Consider the following 22009-nt stretch of genomic DNA (forward strand, 5'->3'; position numbering starts at 1 on the left):
AAAGACCAATGCAAGTATTCACAGGAAATGGAAAGAAAAAAAAAAGAAGACAAATAATTCTTTTATGTAAACAGGCCCAAGAATCCATGGCCCATCCGTGGACTTTTCGCCGGAGAAAAAACTTGAAAGGGTTCCATTTGTTTCAAAACAATCATATCCAAGAGCGAACCCGATGTGCATTCAGACTCGTTTGAAAATAATTTTAAAATGACTAAAAACACCTTCAGAGAAAATGTTTTTGAATTCCAAAAACACTTCAAGTGCTTCTGTATGTGCTTATTCCAAGACACTTCAAGTGCTTTCAATCATTCTAAATACACTTCAAAACGAGCCTTACATCTTGTACTTTTATTCATCATTCATGTTTAAGTTCTTCATAAAGCAATATAATTTTGCAACAGAGCAAACAAAATTCGGAAACGAAAAATCAGGGGGGGAACAAGAAAGAAAGAAGGAAAGAAAAGCAAAAGATTAACCACTTCCAAAAGATGAAAATACTTGTATGACTATTCTGAAACGGTTCTTCGCACCTTTCTCCCAATGGTTGGTTTCGAAGGATAACCCGTTGCCTTCTCCACGCTTAGCGCATCCGATTGTAGGACGCTAGCCTGGTAAAGAGAGCTGCAGGAACTTAAGTTGGCAGTCTCACAAAGGCAGCGAGGGCTGTGCAGCTGCGGTCATCCCAAGTCTCGAATGTGATAATGCAACATAAAATTGTTCTTCAATACAATTGCATTAGGATTTCCGTGCAGCCAACAAGTGAGGAAGGAAAACAAAAAACATTCAGGCTCGTATTGCACAAGGATCAAGAAGAGAATATCAATCTTCATATGTACAGTTCTTTACATGATCATAAAATTGGTTTGACATCTCTCGATCGCATGTAAGTCAGAAATTGAGCCGGTAGTTCTGCTAAGAGTGCCTGAACAACAGAAATTTCTCCACCTGGTGGTGAAAGGGGGAGTTACTGCCTACTAATTAAAGTTGGTAAGCAGATATGGTAAAAGCATATGTAAAGGCTTACTTTGTACATCTCGGAATGGAACAAACTGTACTATATCACGTGAAGCCACACGTCCAGTAGAACTTTCAAGTCTCTCGCCCTTGTCAGCATCCAAAATCTTCAAAACGAAAAAGCGGAGACATTTAGTTTCACAGCATTCGGGCTTTTAAAAAAAATATGACTATTCCAAGAACGATATCTAGCATTAAAAACAAAAGGGAATGAAATACCTCCATTTCTTTGAAGTCAGCTCCTCCGACTCCAACAATTAGGATTGACAATGGCAGGTCAGAAGCTTTCACAAGGGCATCTTTGGTTTCTTGGAGATCTGTCACCACTCCATCCTACGGCAGTAAAATTTTAGAACAAAGTTCGGAACGAAACTAAAGAAACTGGGAAAAGTTGGAGTACACTAAAACAACTTGAGAGATATTGCGTGCAAGTACTAAAAGAACTTCAGAGATGCATTGGACTGCCCATTCAACCCCATTATGCTTACCGTGATTATTAACAAAACAAAGTATTTTCGTCCACCATTTGCAAGAGACTGGCTGGCATTAAATGCAGCATTGGTAATTACAGGTCCAAAAAGAGTTGGTCCTGCAAGAGAAACATTTTGGAGGGCACTTGCATATGCCATCATAATTCCTTGGATTCCTTCAACCTGAAAGAAATAGATTCACATAATCCTTATGATAGAGAAACCAGCTACAAAGTTTAACAGAAGTAAGTTCTGGTCATAAAGTATTCCACCTCACAGTGATGACTACTCCCGTTCAAGTTGAAACAATGGGAAACTGGACCGTCAATTGGTCTGGCTCCAAATCCCCAGGCAGGAAAGCGCTTGTCTGTATCATAGAACTGCAAAACCTCCACAACGTCGATGATTGCCTGGAAAACAACGTCATAATCATATGGATCCAAAGAAAGGAATAATTGCAAAGATCAAACTCAAGGGACCTAATTCTCACTCTCTGGTATGCATTTGGGCGTCCTGTAGGATCTATATAATGCAAAGAATCAGGCAGGCGAGGATTTCCATTTGAAGCTGATAAACAAGGAAAATGAGTGAATTTGATAACACAATTTAATGTGTTAAAGGAGCCACAGTGAACAAGTTTGCATTTATAAGAGGGCAACAGTAAGAAGTTTAAAGCAATAAGCTAAAATAACAATGATCACAGCACAAGTATGGTGCCACAACACTTTTCTATAGCAGACAACTGGAGCCACGCAACTGCAGATTTGCAAGGCTCAACTTCTACTGACAATCACTTCTATCATGATATATGCATTTGCAGCAAAGGAATTATGATGTACAGTAATGTTAGGTAAGCACCTGTAAAATCAACAGCAACCATGAAGTTCAACTCACAGCCCCCAGCCAAGTAATCAAGGAAGGTGTGCTGGACGGTCTCGGTAAACTTGTCCACAAATAGTTGGCTCTTCAGTACCTGCAATGAAATCAGAGAACTTATAAATTAAGAGAAATTGGGATGGAAATCCACTTAATAATATACTGCCATACTATAACATTACCTTGTTGTGGAAATCATGCCCAACAGCAGTTGGTAAAAATAAATGCTCTCCTTGTCTGCTATCATGAAGCTTTTCCAAGTCTGCCAGTGATTTCTGAACTTTTCTGTATATTCAACAGAAGTATAGTACTGTAAGGAGGAGAAAAGGAAAACAAAGCCAGCAAAAACCAGTGCTCATCCACTCCATAGGAATTCGGCAACTAGATGGAAGAAATAGATATCTATTTACCCAATCAAGTCATGCTTGCCATTGTTATTGAAATTAAAACACTCCATTATCAATGGGCTGTCCTGCAGATTAACGAAAAATATTAAAATGAGAAAACTATTACAAACAATAGGGGAAGTACAATATCTCAAGCTACCAAGAAACAGATGAAGAAGCATTGCTTCTCATCCGCAAAGGTCCACATAAATCTTTAACAACCAAATCTGCATGTTTCACTACATGGTTATTAATGTCAGCAAAATTGTTTAGTGACAGCAGCCAAATGGACAAGTTGCTAAAGAAATAAAGCAGATTCTAGCAAACTTGACCTCCACTAATTCACACATATTCTAGCAGCTAAAAAGAAACTTGTTAATACCTTGCTTCCAACTTGTTGAATATTTAAATATACTGGTTTCCACGAGGGTTTGAGATCGTTTTTTATAACTTCTGTTTTGCAAATTGGAATTGTGATCCCACTCTCTGCAACTTTTGATATTACCAAAAAGGGGTCCTGAAAGACAAATATGAACGTGTCAAAACACAAACTGTTTTCCATTTGGCCAAGCATGCATAACTAGTAATGCTCATCAAAGTAGATAACCAAAGGGAAAGAATAATAACTCAGAAGCCCCTACACTTTTTGAGAAGAGATCCTTGTATTCCAAATCTGAACACCTTAAACTCATCTCTATCGCTGTCTTTGAGCTAAAAGATTCCTCAGCATGCACAATGAGTTTTCCAAAGTCTCGATGAGGATTTGGTCTGCCCAACTCTTCTCTATATTCAAGATTGAGGGTTAATAACCTGTCTGATTTAGAAATTATCTGCACAAGTAGAAAGGCGAATTAACAGGTAAAAGAATCAGATGCCAGAGCTTAAGGTAGTCCTTCAATAAATAATTCCACTAGTGTATCTTGGTCACCAGATACACTAGAAAGGTGAACTAAATTACTTCTCAGATTAGAGATATTAATTCTTCATCAAATGTATGTGTGTATGTATATCTGGTGTTGTGTGTGACATGTCTGAGAGGTGAGGATTAGGTCAAGCAAGCCAAAACTAGCAGACTCTTATCTTTGACTTGTTAGTTCCAATGGGTCAACCTGGATTCAACCCTTAACCTTATGGTTCATGTTTAGGCTTGCCCTTTTTCACAGACCACAAAACCACCCACTTAGTAGCTAGGAGTTGGTTGGGTTCAAGCAGGTTTTGCACATATTGGTCAACTTTGACAAGTTCAGATAGAATATCATAGAGATTCAGTAGTTCAACGATTCCACAGAGAATGGTCGCTAAGTCACACCTCAGACAATACGCAGGTTGCCTCGCCAAGAAATTGTTGCTCCTCTAGCTTAAGCATCTGCACAAGTAACACCATCCATTATGAACCAGTTATGCTTGCAAGCACTTGAACGAGAGTGCGATGCAGCAAATCTTTGTATTAAAACATATACTATGAAGCTACCCCTACCAATGTGTCCACCTAGAAATATGAGCAAACCAAAACAATGTGGATCCAGAAATATGAGCAGCAAACAAATTCTATGACCTGGCTTTTAGTGGAATGAGAAAATAACCATATTTTCTTGCCTCTTGCATAGAGAGTTTTAAGAGGATAAATGGATAGTCAAGTAGCTTAAGAAAAGGAATAACTTTACATATAGGCACAACATCGTAAATTTTGTACCTTCACTTCCGAATTATGAAACTGAGTGTCAACGTCATACACATGAAACCTGTTATGGAGATAAAGTCAGCCACCATTAAATCATTGCACATAATTGTGGGACCAAAAACTTGTTTTTTTTAATTAAAGCGGAGATAAAAGCTTAAACTTACACGAGAGTCTGCACAACCTCAAAATGATAAGTGATATTTTGTTTTGTGATCCATTTTGGATTTAATGAGTTTATAACTACTTCAGTGCGACCAAGCTCTGAAAGTCCTCCATCTCTTCCTTTTGTATAGATAACCACCATCGGATCACTCTATAGAAAATAAAATTCATGAATAACAGACTGACATTCCTGAAACAAAGGAAAGATTTACACAACTAAAATATATAGCATGAGAGCAAAATATAGATAAAGAAATATCTAGCTACGAGGAGCATGACATTCAAAAAGTACCACCATTACCATCATGCAATACAAGAAAACTGTGCTTTAACTTAATGCTGAAAGTAGCTAGAGCACCAGTCAAAAGAAGAATTCAGGTTTTGAATAACAATATGATTAAGTAAATAGCAAAAATAGAAGTTCATTTAAGCATAACGCATGTTGTAAAACAAGAGAAAATCGGAATAAGAGTATGGGGCAAGCAAAGAGGACCATACAAGTCTATGAATTTAACAGTAGAAATGCAAGTAATGGCTACTCATATTCATTAGAGCGACAAACCTTGGAGAGAACGTCCCGATCACGCAAGTCTACAGCAGCAAGTGATATCTGCATTCGAATTGTTGACGAGAAAATTCGGTATATCAGATGCAAACACTGAGAGACCTCAAATTGGGAGCAAATTCATTACTTAACAAAAAACAAGCCACAAAACTCAATAAAAATCGTAAAACCTAGCTTCGGCTGCAGTAGAATTCATTAAACGAACATTACATTCAAATGATTTCGATTGTGAATCCAAGTGACCAATCCAGATTTTTCATGAACATCCAATTCTTGAGCACCAATTTTGCAAATTCTCACTAATTCAAGCTCTTTCTTACTGTTCTTGACTACAGTGGCGTGTATAACAACAGTGTCCATCAGATTTAACACAACTCAAAAATCCAAAATCCAAACTGCCACCTCCTAATTTCTAATTACTTGCTACTAATTGCTAATTACTTAACAGCTACAAATTTGGCTCAAAAGATTCAAGAGAAGCAGATAGAGAGCGAAGTAACCTCGATCTGAGAGAAGAGACCGTTGTAGCCGCGAGACCTGAGGAAGAGATCGACGGCGTCGTTCGGTGCGTCGTAGGGATTGGCATGAGAGGCGGCGGTGCCGCCCACCGCCGACATGCCGCCGGAGTCGTTAGAAAAGCAGTTGCCCATCCCAAAAGACTCCAAAAAGCTCAACCACCTCCTCCGCCAGTCAACTTCTTCGCCCTCCCTCACTAACTTCCTTTGTATTTTTCCTCCTTTTATATTTCCAGAAAAACCGAAATCGAAATTAAAATTCAAACTCTCGAAAAATCTTTGCTACCAAACTTATTTAACTATTATTCTATTCATGCATAGGATTGGGCCCACATTTTGTTCGGTTGATAATTTAGACAAGGAAAATTGAATAAACGAGTTTTTGCTTTGGAAATTACAATAAATGCGATTTAATTGAATAAACCGCGTTTTTCTCTTGTTTTTTACGACGGAAAAAAAACCGAAAACTAGCAATAATCAAAGACTATGAATTCCTTTTACCAAAATAAATAAATAAATAAAAGACAATGAATTCCTTTTACCAAAATAAGTAAATAAATAAATAAAAGACTGAATTCCTTAAAAAATAGTCTCGCCTGAGTTTATGGGTTTTTGAACAAAAGAAAAGAAAATGTTGTCCTTTTTCTTCTTCATGGGCGTGGACTAGTCTTTGCTCTTCAATCCACAAGGAAGTTGATATCAAATTTCTCAAACCGAAAATTTAGCTTGTGACTGTAAAATCGTGTGACATATTGACGTGACATGATATATAAAGTTACCAAAATTAAAATACGTTTCATTTTTTTTTCTTTTAAAAAAGAAACTAGCCAGTAGCTTAGTCACAATAGTTCACTCTTTCAAAGGCTAAAAAGACTCATTGAGGAATTCAGCCTCCCCTTTGCCATCATCGTACGATATAGCATGGCCACAAATCAAACTTAGAACGTGTCGTGTGAAATATTTGCCTAAAATTTGTCATTATCCACTTAGTCAGCCCGTAGTGGTTGAAATAAGGAGTTTATTATTGTGTCTTTTATTTTTACACTTATGATTGAATTATAATTCTGAGCGCGCACTAATCCCACCTAATTTTACCATAACACAAAAAATAAAAAATTGTAAGTTGAACGGTGTGTCATGATACAATTTTTTTAACTTCTCTCTAAATTAGAGTAATTGGCACATATATTTGTTTTATGAGGTGTCACAAATTATTAACGATACATTAATAATTTGAGAGTGGAATTCGAACTTGAGACTCGTTCAAGTATTGAGAAGATCATAACACTCTGTGAACTAAGGCCTAATTGGCAGTAATTTACTTATTAGTAATTTTCACAATTTCGTTTTCTCATTTTCTATTCCTTCGCATATTTTTAGCATCTTATTCACCTTCACTTCAAGCAAAAATAAACAGAGTGCGAAAATTACTTTCGACAACTTTGAAAGAGAGGAAACACTAAAACTGAATAAAAGTTAGAAATCACGGAGAAGTCACATAAGTGACAGGCTTGCAGCCTACTTACCGCCAACAGTTGTGGCTGGGAAACAGCTACGACCCTCCAGAATCCACCCAATTCTCCAACTTTTCCTTCTGTTTTTCTAGTTGGGAGTTTCCTTATCTCTTACGTGGAAAATACGAAGCAATATATTATTTATCATGATAAAACTACTTTATTTCCATTTAAACATAAAACTAAATAAAAAAACAAAACAAAACCTTCGCGGTTGAGATTTGAAAAATGTCCGAGCATGCAACCGGATATCCGAATTCATACATGTGATGTTTGCCACTTGTTGGATAGATTATTATAAACTAATTATATTGATACTAGCTAACACGAACAATTATATTTTGTGTATTGACTATCGTCTTACGCAGGGCCGATTCTGAGTGGGTGCAAGTGGTGCCACCGCACAAGGTCTCCAAATTGGAAGGGCCCCTGATTTTTCAAATTTGCATGTATATACGTATATATAGCAGTATGTGTAGAATATTATAAACTTGAGTCTAAGCGTAAGTGGTATTACTGCTTCTTTATGTTGGCCTAGGTGATGGGTTCAAAACTTGTCTCCATTTTTTTTTCAAATTTATTTTTATTAAATGCATAAGCTTCCACAAAATAATATAAAAATTCCACATAATAACATGAAAATTCGAACCTTGACCCTCTAAATAGTTAAGGAAAAACAATATGCCACCTTTCTACTTGTTGATTTGTTAAATTTGTTTGTGCTATTAGAATTTAAAGAAACTCAAATAAAAACTAAAATTATTTTTTTGAACAAAAAAATAAAATTCTTAAGTACTTTTTAGGACCTTCAATTAACTTCCGCACAGGACACTTGAAATCTCAGGGCCCGCCCTAGTCTAACGGGCACCAATATTTGACTTTTTTGATGTGGTCAATATTCCGTGAAATTGACGGAAAATCAAATAAAGATACAGAAGGGGCAGGTGAAGTTTAGACTTCATCCTATATGGGAGAAACTCTTAGAATTCGGTTAAATTCAACAAATTTCGGCGATTTTTCGACATATTGGTTAAATATCGGAAAAATTCTTATATTTCGTCTAAATCAATGTTTGACATTCACTAAAGTTTCATTTTAAAATTTCATCGAAAGTAACAAATATCGATATTATTATATCCATCGATATTTCCACAAATTTGTTTATCGATATTTCCACTGATACCAAATTTTAACTACCACGAACATCGAACTACAATGTTACTTAAAACTAGATGTATGTCTCTTTTTATTTATCTCTCTTCGTGTGACACGTCGCATGTAAATTTATTCTCTCGAGTCTAATCTAAGAGGGCGGGTTACATGTGCAAATATTGCGCAAAGAACACACAATGTATTTGGTCCCCGACAGTTTAAAAGCGCTTGAACTTTATGAATTGAACTGGAAAGCTGTCATTTTGAACGGGTTTCTAATACATATAAAATTGTTGTGATCATGAATTTTAAAGGTCATATATAATGGCGGCTTTGTTTCTTTAAGGACACGCTACAAATAATGGCATATGTTGACGAGGAATAATTATTCAATAAGCAAAAGTAATTAAAAAAAATTGATTAATTAAAGTCAATAAATTAAGAAGAAGAAGAAGAAGAAAAGGCAGAGACAAGCAGACATGGCCAGCAAAAAGTGAAAAGGGGATGCCGGCGTGCATGGCTGTTCAAGAGGCATATAGAATTGATCGATCGGCTATAAGTGGAGGCCTGCTGACTAATAAGTTAGTAGATTGGTACAAAAAGCACAACATAATAATCACCCCCCATTGTCCATTACTTTAGTGTAGGGGTGAACGTGGGTTGGTTTAGGTCGGTTTTAAGTCAAAATTGAAATCACACTAACTTAGTCGGATAGACCAAAATTACAAATCGAAATCGATTAAGCTGGGTCTAAAACCAATCAGGTTGGGTTGGGTCGGTTATCGGTTTGTGTGAAGAAGAAATACATAACAAACTCTCACAAATGCTACAAAACATAGCACAAATGAAGCAACCCAAGGAGATCACCAAAGCAGCAATTGCTGCCTTCTCTAAATGGTCCCCCTGTTCTTCTTCAAATGGACTCTTAAACTAATCAGGTTTTGTTTTCATGTGGCAGAAACACGGTAACTCGTAAATAACTAACCATTTATATGACTACACGTATTAATTATGATTAAAAAAATTAAATATATGCGGTCGGTTCGATTAACTGTACCCTAAGAATTTTGAGAATAGATTTTCCAAACAGGTTAAGGTAGGTGCGGTTCGGTTTACCCATGAAAAATTATAATAAATAAATAAATAATAAAAAACCAAACCAAACCAAACCGCCAAGGCGGTTCAGGCGGTTCACTCGGCTTTTTTTTTTTAAATGCCCAGCCCTACTTTGATGTATGAGAGATTCTTTTATTTTATATTTTAATTTATTACTTGTCAATTGTCGAAAAAACATTTTCTAAACAAGATAGGACATTTGCGTTAATAAAGCTAAATTTTAGTTGTATAAGAGAATCTCTCCTAATGTGCACCCAACTAATAGAAAAAGAAGACTACGATGTTAAAAATAAGGTTGATAAGATCATCTATGCAACATGAATATTGTTATGACAGAATCCTAACCAATCACGTATTGTCAGTAACGAAAGTATAGTGAGGCCATTGAGTGCCCATGAGCCCAACAACTCAATGTAATCCCCTTGTTCATCTGTTTTGACCCCTATAATAAGTTCAATAAAATAAATGTTTTGTAGGTGATTTTTAGGGTTTGTTGGCCAGCATACTCCACTTCAAGCTCATCTTATCTCAGTCACTCTTGCCTTTGTAGCACAACTCTTCACTCCTATTTTTTCTTCTCTCTCAAATCTATCTCTCTTCTTCTCTGGCTTAAATTAAATCTCAATAAAATGCAATACCAGAACTAAATTCTTATAATTTATCTTAGCATGAACTCAATTTCCCTTTGAACCTAGTAAGAACTAAGAAAGAACAAACCACTTGCTACACTTTTAAGAAGGCATGTTAAAATCACACTCCATATTTGACAAGATTTCCACCGTTCTTATTTGTTGTGTGTGTAACTCAGTCTTCTTTTTTGCTCTATGTTAGTATTTTTTTTCTCTTGTAATATGACGTCTCTAAAATATGAGAACACGTTATTGACAATATAAATGAAAACATGATCAAACTTCCAAAGCTTATATTATGATCCCATTATTATACAATTTTGACTTCACCACTCCGTATTGTTATGTAAGAAAGTTAAGATAAATAATCGTACATGACTTATTTAAAAAATATTACCACAATATAATCTTCTTGTAGATAATTTTCACATCTTAAAACATAAAGCGACTGCCCAAAACAACAAACAAAAATTAAAAAAAATGGCATAATTTTCTCATTCCACCACTACGTATTGTTATGTGAGAAAGTTAAGACAAATAATCGTACATGATTTATTTAAAATATTACCACAATATAATCTTGTTGTAGATAATTTTCTCATCTTAAAGACACGAAGTGACTGCCCAAAACAACAAACAAAAATAAAAAAATGGCATAATTGACGTGGCATAAGTATTTTTGGCCCATTCAGTCTGAAATTTTAGTTAGAATTTAACAAATAATATCTCAACACGACATGCTAAATCACGTGATCAGAGTGATAAAAAGTTTGCACTCCACGAAGAAGTGCATAAGAGTGGTGAATCTGGTGGCATGACATTCCTAATGCATTGAGGTCAACCACTAGATGGATGGTGGATGATCTACTTCTCTGTCGGACTCCGACCTCATTTCCCAATTCCTTCTTGAGGACCCAATGAGCTCAAGACTTCTTTGTCCAAAAGAGATTCTGATTACAACAACTCCCACGCTAAATAGAAGATATCGGTAAGGCCGCCTGATTAGATGATCTCTCACATGAAATAAGATTACGTGAGATTAAGTAAGACCAAAATACACCGAACCTGTGCAAGAAGTCATGCAGATGACATGGTCACTAGTTTTTCTCCATGACAAGATGGGTGTGGAAAGTGGCAAGACAATGGATTGGTGAAGGTGAAGGTCAAGGGTCCATTTCCCCAAATTCCAAATGATCCATGCTTGCATCTTTACCACCTCATGCTAATCGAAATCATACGACATAATGCTAATATCGAAAATATTTTCTTACCTCAAACGAAATCCGCTCTTTTGTTTTCATCAACAACTAAACGAATTCAAAACAGAAGGAGAGATCCACCTGCTAGCCAAGTAAAATGAGTACTAGAATGGGAATTCGACTTCGAGTTGAATTCTGCAGCATCACTCAAAGCTGATCCACAAATCATCCTGCACTAACGCATTTACCAGAAGAACAAACATCTACTCATTGTACTTTCCATCTTAAACGCGTAGCATTCGTTTGAATGTATTTTTTTTTGCATCTTCAAGATTAAAGACCAGCCATCCTGCAAGGCCAGAGCTGCCTACCCATTTTACATTGGTAGCGTTTACCACCTGAGCTACTGTTGAAACCAATTGTCCCACATCGGACATAGGGAAGGAGAAAGAGTACTTTAAATAGAATTACCCCACTCTAACTAACATCGAGGTTTTTTGTGATAAAACTCCACGCTTGAGGATTGTGCAGGTGGTTAAGTGGAGACAGTAACGGTGTTATTAGAGTGGGCCCTCGGCCCGTCGACTTGAAAATTTCCACAGCTACAATACTAATGCAACATTCCTAGTAACTACTTATAACTAACGGAAATATTGTTCTAAACCAAGAACCTGAACTAAATAGGTGGAGTAATAACAACCAGGCGATGCTATGCTCAATTTACCAGCATGTTTGAGATCTCCAATTTACCGCTTGACTCTAGGTTAGTGGGTTGGGGAGGAATTCAGTGATGAAGAGTCCCTGCTGGAAGCCCAATGTTGTTGAGGTGTGTTTGTATTGGTGATGAAACATACTGGACTGTAGGCACTTGGTGGAGACTCTAGTATTCGGCAGCATTCCCCTGCTGTGTTCCAGTCTCCGCCTGCGAAGGTAACTGATTGTACCCGTACCCCAAGCTCGTATGTTGATCAATAGGAACTGCATTCTGCGTGGCCTCATGATTGTGATAGCTGCAACACAAGGACCATGATACTTTCAGTTTGATAACAAAGACAAGTCAAAACAAAGAGACGTAGACATCACACTTGCAGGATAGCATCTAAGAACTAACAACAAAGTTAAGAATTCAAAAGAGAATGATTATCCGGGATGCTCTTTTTAAGCATGATTATTTGCAATGAAACTCTCCGCTTAACAAATCAAATGTAACAGTTCCCATATTGCGTAATTTGTTTTCTTTTCTCTCAAGGAAAGTCACCCAAATATTTCCTGCATTAGTAAATATTCACATCCTGAGAAAGAAACTCTAGCTCGACAAAGCACCATGGAAGTGCGCGTGGCACATTAATCAGGCTGTGAAGTGAAGGTCACAGGGGCTATGAGGTCTGATTAAGCGCATGTATTGTAACTTGCGAAACAATACTCTTTGGCTAGCATTTCCATTTAGCGATGCAATTTGCTTGGTGGAGCAGGGAAACTCCAAGTTTCCAAAAAATGAATCTACCTAAGGATAAGTACCTTTCATATGATGTAGGTGCTTGTGAGACAGGTAATTCAGCCGAGTAACCATGCGCAACTTGTGCAGAATAGTATGTCTGATTTGGAGCTGGCATAGCTTGCGGTTGCACAGCAGGATAAATGTTGCCCATGTATGATATGTATCCATAGCTAACAGGCTGTTGTTGTACGACATTCAGTGAAATATACTGAGGCTCCAAGAGTGGTGAAGTAAGACCGCTGTATACCAAGGCTGCATTTGGATCCTTCATGGAAGGCAGGCTTACTCGGGACTGAAACTGTTCCTCCGTAGATTGAGTTGACATTGCTGATTGTGAACCTCCATTTAACACATGGTGCTCTGCATGACGGGAAAGACCCGTGTTTCCTGTGGATCCACGACTATCCCACTGCTGAACTAGGACCGCTGGTGGAACATACTGAGGCACTAACACTTGTGGGACTTGACTGAGATGCGTCGAATTTAAGTCTGTAGTACCTGAAGCAGGCAGCCTTGGGTAGGGATGAAATTGGTCCTTTATATAGTAACTGTCATATTTGATATGTGATTGTATGGTAAGAGGATGAAAAAAGTGATAATAAATGGCCTACCTGCACCATAAATCAACGGGAAAATAAGTACAGTTGATCAAGCAACAGCAGTCAAATCGATAAGGATGAAATGGACTGATTCCGAGACCAAAGAAACTTACTTGTTGGCTATTGAGGACGGGGTTAAATTTCTTGGAGCCTTTCTGGTAGCTATGTAGAATAGCATGTTTAAAATCACTCTCTGGCAAGGGGAGACATTCCTTGTAAATTCTAAATCTTACCTATACACAAAATTCAAGTAAATACTAATTAGTTCTTACTAAACAATATGGCGCGGGAAACTGTAAAACACAGCTCATTAAGCATATAGTGATACTGGCGGTTTGGTCCAATGTCCATTGTCAAATTAAATACTCACTAGATTTTCATGGCACGAAAGCTTATTTTCTCTTCCCATTTAACTTGAACAAAGACCCTTTTGTAGTAGGAGATGATACGAAAAAGAAAACTAAACTCACCTGTGCAGGAAAGCTTCCACCAAAAGCCGTTCTTTCCAAGTTCATCTTTCCAGCAGTGGTTGCTTCGTATTGTAAGGTTGTGAATGACAATGAATGATGTATTGGAATTATGTTGCAGGCCACTTGTTTATTGAGTTGTTAACAACTTAAGTAATCTGATAGTCTTAATGAAATAAGGATTATGGAGTCTTATCCTTTGCAATTGACCTAAAGAAATCTGATGGATTTCACTACAAAGATATAGTATCATGGTGGGACTTAAACACTTAAGTGATAGGGTTTGACTTTCACAACCAATAATAGGCTGCCTGTGATTAAACCCTGATGATATAAATACTATGGTTAAGTCACGCTTAATCTCTCAGATACGTTGAACCCTATTCATATAGCAGAGAGATATTATTGAAATACTGGAAGTAGAAGACAACCTATAAATCTGCAATGTCTTCCAGTTTAATATAATTAGTTAATCTCTATTTTATATTGATTTGATTTATTCGTGATCCTAATGTCTTGTTGTTGTGATTTCAGAATATATCTTACACATATACCCCCACAAAGAAACTTCACATCATAATCAAATAGAAACAGCTTTGTGCCCGGCCTGATCATCACTATAACTTCCCTTCTTCCAGCAGGAAGTTCAAAAACACGGTACAGGTAGCATTCCGGTTTTGTTCTTCCTTCACACATAAATATATAGCCAGAAAAGTCTTCCAGACCTAGATGGTCCTTACGCACCCCATGATCCTCGGTAGCACAAGCAGAAGCAGCAAGATGGTCGTACGCATAGTTCAAAGGAGCAGGAGCCTGGTAATAGTTGGCATTCATGTAGTTTACAGCCGGCCCCTTGTTTTCAAGCCCGTCATTTCTTCCCTTGATCATGTTGAAGACTAATACGAAAGTAGCACGCCACCATTTCGGCAATGCCAGACAAAACAATTTTCCATTAACGACTTCACAACTAGAACAAGAAACAGATGTAAAAAACGCGAAACTAAATTAGCAAAACTCATTGCAAAATCCTACAAACCTAGCAACATTTTTACAGCTCCCTAAAATACTTCCAACCATTCACTGCATCATCTCGTGTAAATCAGATCGTGATCCGCGGGCTGTCACATCTCAGAAATAAACCATGCCAATTGGGGTCTCAAATATCTACATCTGAGTACTATAAAGTGTCACGTTTCACTCTAAATTGCACTGCAAGAAAATTTTGCTTACATCTTCCCTACAACCAGTCACCTAACTTCACCAAAACTATGATGTGAAATATCTCCAACCCAATTTCTTGACCTACATTTCCTTTTTTTCTATAAAATTTTGAAAAAGTAAATAAAACAAATTAAAAACTTACAAGGTACTACTTGAAAAACCCATTTCAGCAAATGTATCAATGTAGATCACAGCTCAGAACAACATCAACCCAAAACTTAATTTTCCAATTAACGCAATTCGACAGAGGAATTCACCAATTCAGCTCAAAAGCCACTAAAAAGGCCAAAATATAATGGAAAAGAAAAAGAACCAAAAGAAACCAGTTGGACGAGCATTTAAAATTGTTCGTACTCAAAGATGTGTAGGAGTTTCTACTCAAAGATGAGCAGGAGTTCCTGCTCAAAATTGTTCTTGCCAATTCATAAAACCTCGTGTTTATTATTCACCAAAACCATGATGTGAAATATCTCCAACCCAATTTCTTGACCTACATTTCCTTTTTTTTCTATAAAATTTTGAAAAAGTAAATAAAACAAATTAAAAACTTACAAGGTACTACTTGAAAAACCCATTTCAGCAAATGTATCAATGTAGATCACAGCTCAGAACAACATCAACCCAAAACTTAATTTTTCCAATTAACGCAATTCGACAGAGGAATTCACCAATTCAGCTCAAAAGCCACTAAAAAGGCCAAAATATAATGGAAAAGAAAAAGAACCAAAAGAAACCAGTTGGATGAGCATTTAAAACTGTTCGTACTCAAAGATGTGTAGGAGTTTCTACTCAAAGATGAGCAGGAGTTCCTACTCAAAATTGTTCGTGCCAATTCATAAAACCTCGTGTTTATTATTGGAATTGTTCATATTATAAATCACTCTAGAGATGATTTGTATAAAAAATGAATTGATAAAAACATTACGAACCGTCTATATATTTGATATAATAAATTGACCACACGGCCTTTATTTTAATTTATTTTTGCAGAGATGATAATTGCATAGTGATTCATAATATAAATTGTTCTGATTATAAGCAAAACTCTATGATTCGAAAAGTATTGAGTAGGAGCAATCAAATATTATTCTTTAAATACTGAAAAGAAATAAGAGAAATGCAAAAATCGTACAAAAAATACCTCAGAAAAATTAAGAAATTGGGACTTACCAATGCAAAGGAGAGGACACTCGAAGCGTCTCAGGAGAGTTAGAAATTTTTAGGAGTCGCACAATTTGCGTGTGGGAGAAGGCACTGAAACCCCTATGGTACGTGTCACTATGCGCTTTCCACCAAAACTAATTTTTGTCACTAGAAATGAATAGAACCTACATAAAACGGGTTAACCACCACCGTCACGTCTTGTTAAATAAAACAATGATATGAGTAAGCGTCATCAAAAATGCTACATTCACAAATAAAATTAGTAAATACTTAAAAAATTTCATAATTGAGTTATGAGAAAATTTTACTAGGAATTGGCAATACTTGTTTTCATACATAACAAGAATAGCCAAGTTGGTTAGAGCAATGTTGATCTCTTGCACTCATGCTCAAATTATCTTCTCGTACGCTTTTTTAATACAAGCGATAGGAAGTGGCAACCTGCTCGAATAATGAGAAGTGTTTCTAAAATCTTAACTGAGGACCCATTTCAAATAGGGTAGTGTTATCCACACACCCATCTTTACATCTCATATCTTTTAAATTTTCAACCGTCAGATCGAATAAATTTAAAAAAAAAATCAATGAACAAAAATCAATAAAAACGTGAGAGAGGTTAAAAAGTGCGTAAGTACCACAACATTTCAAATAATGCAGACTTTGGACTGCCGGAATATCCATCATCCGGTCCATGGACCCAATGTTGTAAATGAACGACATGTCGTGTAAGAGATGATGGTTACGGATGATTCCAACAGAAGCACATCAAAAACGAAGGCGGCCACTGCGTACTTAAATCCACAAGTATCATATCTTCCATTTCCTCAAAGAAATTTGCATCTAACACACTCACAAATCAAAATCCACTTAGCAGCAACGTCCCGTCGAAAAAACTACTTACAATTCTCCGCCATCTCGACAGCATGTCTACACTCGAATCTTACAAAAATGCCCTACGTAATGTCGTTACTCTTGAAAACAAGTAACAGATCTTTTCCGGGCCAGTAGTATCAGCTAGCTGGAACGTTGTACCGTCTACGTGGTTTTGTGTAGACCAATGTTCAAATCAGAAGATATGGAAATGAGAAGGGGGCATGAGTGGAGCCATACAGCTTTGAAAACCCGTTTCTGATGAGCACTGATAGACTGAGAAGGCTTGTTGGCATTGTATCTGATATCGAATATGTGGATCAATGGATCTGCGGTACCAGATGAGATGTATAAGCCGTCGGGAGACCAGGCCTGATTGATCAGAGCTGACTGAGATTCACTGCTCTCTTGCTTCCAACCAAAAGCATGGATTTCTGTTTGCCTCAGTCTGATATCAAATAGTCGGAGCTGCTTCTCATGCGTCCTGCGTGTTATAAACAGGTTAACATTAAAAAAAGTTCATATAAATATACATAGAAACTGTAACTGAAGAAAAGCCTTCGTCCAAAATGTATACATGTATTAAGTTAATCAAATATATGATTACTAATAAAGTATAGCAAGGCAACGGCTCTTCCAAAAGACTGCTGATGGTTAATAATATAAATACACGTCAAAAACCATGAGGCGTCTTCGCAAATAATATGAGGCAGCATACAAATGCATAAAGTGAACAAAACGGGATTCGGAGCACTGACAAGGCGAATATCAAGACAGCACACGTATTGATGATATGAATATTCTGGATGAAAAATCAGTGTTTCTCACCCTGATTGAACCATGAAGAGATTAAAGTCGCAAGGATTTGGCAAGACACTCATGCATTTACTTTCTATCTGATGCTTAAACTCTGCTCTTCCCGTGTTAGCGTCAAACCCAACAATTCTCTTGTCTGCTCCAGCTGATAGTATCATCTGCTTTTGGAACATCCCGGCTACTCCCATAACAGCAGATGAATGCATATTCCTATGCAATGTCTTTGGTTTCCATACATTCTCCGCATCCGTCTCTTTCCAGATTATAACAGCATGATCACTACCACCAGTGACAAAACAGGTATCCTCCCAAGGGGGAAAAACTATGTTGTTAATGATCCCTCTCACATGAGGCTTATCTTCAAAGAAAGTAACACGACCTTTCTGTAAATGCACAAAATGCGAAGAATCAGCATGTCAATTCTCTAAATTTGGAACTCATGGGCAGAGGGCATGCTGCTCAAACCTCAGTGTACCCCACACGCAATTGCTACAATTAATTTTAAATGTAGCCCTTACCCCTTGTGTTGTATTTAGATCTAGAACCGATACTTGCGAGTCACCACCATCAGCACTATACACAGAAAATAGTCTGTTTCCATCAGGATGCCAGGCAATATCTTCTGGCCATCTCCTGTTTGGAGATACACAATCAGTAGAACTAAGCCGAGAAGCACTAGACCTGCAATTAAAAGAAACAAAAGGGATGCCTACTCAGTTGTGCAAAGTAGAAGTGCATGACTGGAAATTTGAGAGCACTGCTTAAGACCTGAGATGGAAAATTGAAACTGCAAGAATTTACAAATCCTGAGGTCATGGCACGAAGATATAATCACAGTTTTGCCTTTCAAAACAGATCAAGGAATAGTTGCCACATAAATACCCCCACCGGTTTTTGAAACAAAGAGATACTGCACCTCCTTAGTCAATTTAGGACATAGAGTCCACCAACAGTCAGAATACATCTCTATGAAAGGCATGCAATCATATAACTATGCTCGGATACATGCTTTTCCTAAGATATACAAAAAATAGGAGAAAGCTCGACCATATGACCTTATGCTCATTTTGATTTACTTTATGTTGCTACCTAGAACACAATTATGAAGTTAAGAAATAATAATTTAAAATGATGAGATTTGGACATTACCCCTTGGACTGAACTTGCCAGAAGTTGACTACTCCATCCAAAGCACTGCAAACATTCCAAAGCACTTGTTAAAATTCATCATGTTTGCTAACGTTTGATGCATCTTGTAGTTACTAGTTGTAGCCTTGTAGGACAAAGTAACCAATATACTTCAAGCTTTCTTTTACACTTCAGTTTCAAATGTAAATTCATTCCATTGCCTCTTGTTAGGCTGCTTACACAAATTATTTTGTATGTCTTAATAACTTAAAATTTCAGGATAAGGATTCAATTTCGTTTAACATAGTACAAGAGAATACTACCAACTTATAAACAAGAAAGATACATTAGTTCCGAAGCAGGGCCATAATCTATAATTAATAGTTAATACGCATTAATATGTGCAACTACCTGAAAGGGATAAAGTTATATGATATTTTGAGAATTTGATATATATATTACAGATTTAAAGTTAGAGGCTAATTCACACCCAAAGACAACTATTAACCCAAAGATCTGGACACAGGAAAACACAGCTTAATCTTAACACCGGAGGAAATAAATACACCCCCACTTTACTTTCCCCACATATTAAAAGGTGAAATCCTGAAAGAGTGAAATAAACAGAACAGATATCATGGATATTGATGATAAGTAAAAAAATGTTAATTACAGTAAACATGTTAATTACCTGGTCACAAAAAGCTGATCGTTCACTGGGCACAAAGAAAGACTTCTCAACTTTCTCTTGTGCTGACTTGAGATGTGACTGCTTGCATAGCAGTTGATTTTACATGGTTGAGAGCTAGTGTGAACCAATGGCACTAATTCTTTGTGTTCTTTCTTTTCTGAAATACATATAACTTTCGCATCAGACACAAAGAAAAATTGAAATATGTGACCTAGAGACAGACAGTCAAGAAACAGAATAAGGACCCAATCAACATGCTAGAGTCTTACCAAATTTCCGTTTTGTCCCTTTATCTTGAACTTCAACTTCCTGCTTTGAAGAATTTCTATAAGATTTGTCCCCTTTCATTCTGTTAGCACTAACAGACTGACTAGAAACAGATGGACTTGCTTGAGCACTAGAACTAACTGGAGCTTTCCCACTAGACCCTGCCACCATTGTAGGATGGGAAACTTTTGGGCCGACAGCAGGAATGAAAAGTTCTGTTTTCGATTGATGCTGGTGTCTAGAAGAACCTTCATATAAATGGATAGGACTTGTTGATCTGCACTCCACCTTTACACTATTCGTTCCAGTACCGGGTGAACTCCTAGTTGACCCTACTCTGTCTTGGCGTCGAAGTCGAGCCAACTTAATTTCAGTATCAGTTAACCTCCTCTCTGCTTCCCCAAGCTGCATGCCTTTTCCAAATGAACAATTAGTGGATAACTCCCATCGGAAGGCATCTCATAAGTTAAAACACATAGAAACACTCACCACTTCGAGCATATCTGAAAAATTGTATAATGGTCTTCACTTGATGATTTTAATTTGCAGCAATTACGATTCATGACTTCATATACAATGAATTTAAACAAGGGCATTCGGCTAATAAATGAACATCGAGGAGAAATTCCACACAGTAAAGCAGTGTTTATGATCAGACTCAAAACCAACAACCTTTTTATGAGTTTTCGATTTCTAACTTCATCTCAAGAACCCTATAAAGATTTTTTGGAGTGTGATCAAACCCAGGTGCCCATTTGCCATGAGATTAGTTTAGGGCATATGTAATTAATCAATAAGTCAGTACTAATCAAACTTTGTATTCAACTTGGGTAAGTCAGAATGAGCAAAAAGATTTAAACTTTAAAGCCTAACAAGCCTTGTAGCAACAGGTTAATCAAAAGCCATAATTCAAAGTTCATAACTTTATAGCAACAGCAGCATACGAAATGAAAACAAACAAACAAGCAAACCAACATTTACAAAAAAACCCAAACATCACCATTGAAACTGACCAAAAACAATAGAGAGAGGGGGGATGGTGGGGTGCAACCTGAGTTTTGTAATAGGAGACGCGGTTGCGAAGGTGGTGGACTTCGCGGGTGCGATGCTCGATCAGAGCAACAAGGGCTTCTTCTTGCTCCTGTCTGCTATCTGGGTAGCCGTTCTCCTCCTCCGCCATCTTCACCTTGTTTGCTGCTTGTTCACCGCCGCCGTCTATGATTTCTACGTCCTCCGTCTTGGGCTTCTTCAGATCACTCATTCAATAGTTATTTGTCTTCTGTAATCAAATATTTTGGGGCAGTAGGAAACCTTTGATTCGGATTTTAGGCGGCCTGGATATAACAGTTTGAGTTTTGCCAATGAAACCCCAATTAAATTTGGACTTGGATTCTCTGCCCTCCCAATTCGATGCCCTCCTCGCCCTCCTATTTATGTGGTCACGGTTAAGCCACGTTAATATTTTATATTACTATTTTTTTTTATCTTATTATTTTTATAAAAAACAATATAAAATGTTAGCATGGATTAACCGTGACCACACAAAACAGAAGGGCACGGGGAGGACACCGAAATGGGAGGGCAGAGAATCCAAATCCATTAAATTTACGGAATTTCAAGGAAAAATTATATTTTTATATTAAAAAATAATTTTAGTACTATTAACTTTACTTTTTATTTTCCTTGTCGTTAAAACTCAAAATTTTCAAACTCTTTTCATTAGTTTTATTTAAAATTAGAAAACTTTGTCTTTTAACGACAATGACAAAATAAAAGGTAAAGTTAATAGTACCATGATTGACTTTTTAATGTAAAAATGTGGTTTTTCGTTAAAATAAACCGTACCAGGAGTTTTTCGTTAAAGTTCACTTTTAAATAACAAATTACATTCTTTAAGCATTAGATGAATTATAAATTTGATATTAAAAAAATCTTCTGTTTTTTTTTTATTGTTAATGACTTAACATGGTTGATGATTCTATTTTGGGTAGACAAAAAGAAAACGATTT

The 22009-nt window shown here is 36.8% G+C and overlaps 2 protein-coding genes and 1 pseudogene across 5 annotated transcripts; all 3 read right to left on the minus strand.

Annotated features, from left to right (window-relative positions):
- Nucleotides 1-315: 315 nt before the first annotated feature.
- Nucleotides 316-5931, minus strand: LOC126625236 (protein BONZAI 1-like). 3 transcript variants are annotated; one of them, XM_050294325.1, is made up of 17 exons: nucleotides 5655-5931; nucleotides 5152-5199; nucleotides 4592-4740; nucleotides 4440-4488; nucleotides 4056-4112; nucleotides 3388-3576; nucleotides 3129-3263; nucleotides 2771-2832; nucleotides 2543-2645; nucleotides 2343-2457; nucleotides 1975-2051; nucleotides 1757-1894; nucleotides 1503-1667; nucleotides 1234-1347; nucleotides 1025-1121; nucleotides 847-945; nucleotides 316-719 (listed from the first exon to the last, which is right to left on the minus strand). In XM_050294325.1, the coding sequence occupies exons 1-16, from the start codon at nucleotides 5802-5804 to the stop codon at nucleotides 851-853; spliced, it is 1743 nt and encodes a 580-aa protein (XP_050150282.1). In that variant the 5' UTR covers nucleotides 5805-5931; the 3' UTR covers nucleotides 316-719; nucleotides 847-850. The 3 variants fall into 3 exon arrangements, with proteins under 3 accessions (XP_050150282.1, XP_050150281.1, XP_050150283.1); XM_050294324.1 differs by having other exon boundaries at nucleotides 316-945; XM_050294326.1 differs by having other exon boundaries at nucleotides 316-945; nucleotides 4592-4779; nucleotides 5655-5754.
- Nucleotides 5932-11397: 5466 nt separating this feature from the next.
- On the minus strand, nucleotides 11398-14975 carry LOC126625565 (uncharacterized; annotated as a pseudogene).
- Nucleotides 14976-16844: 1869 nt separating this feature from the next.
- Nucleotides 16845-21379, minus strand: LOC126625237 (uncharacterized). Of its 2 annotated transcripts, none has more exons than XM_050294327.1 (7): nucleotides 21052-21379; nucleotides 20003-20405; nucleotides 19734-19890; nucleotides 19064-19108; nucleotides 18433-18595; nucleotides 17927-18297; nucleotides 16845-17582 (listed from the first exon to the last, which is right to left on the minus strand). In XM_050294327.1, exons 1-7 carry the CDS (start codon nucleotides 21259-21261, stop codon nucleotides 17264-17266), a joined length of 1668 nt encoding a protein of 555 aa, XP_050150284.1. In that variant the 5' UTR covers nucleotides 21262-21379; the 3' UTR covers nucleotides 16845-17263. The 2 variants fall into 2 exon arrangements, with proteins under 2 accessions (XP_050150284.1, XP_050150285.1); XM_050294328.1 differs by having other exon boundaries at nucleotides 20003-20413; nucleotides 21052-21197.
- Between the last annotated feature and the right edge of the window lie 630 nt (nucleotides 21380-22009).

The sequence above is a fragment of the Malus sylvestris genome, chromosome 6 (assembly GCF_916048215.2).
Source record: "Malus sylvestris chromosome 6, drMalSylv7.2, whole genome shotgun sequence".
Taxonomy (NCBI): Eukaryota; Viridiplantae; Streptophyta; class Magnoliopsida; order Rosales; family Rosaceae; genus Malus; species Malus sylvestris.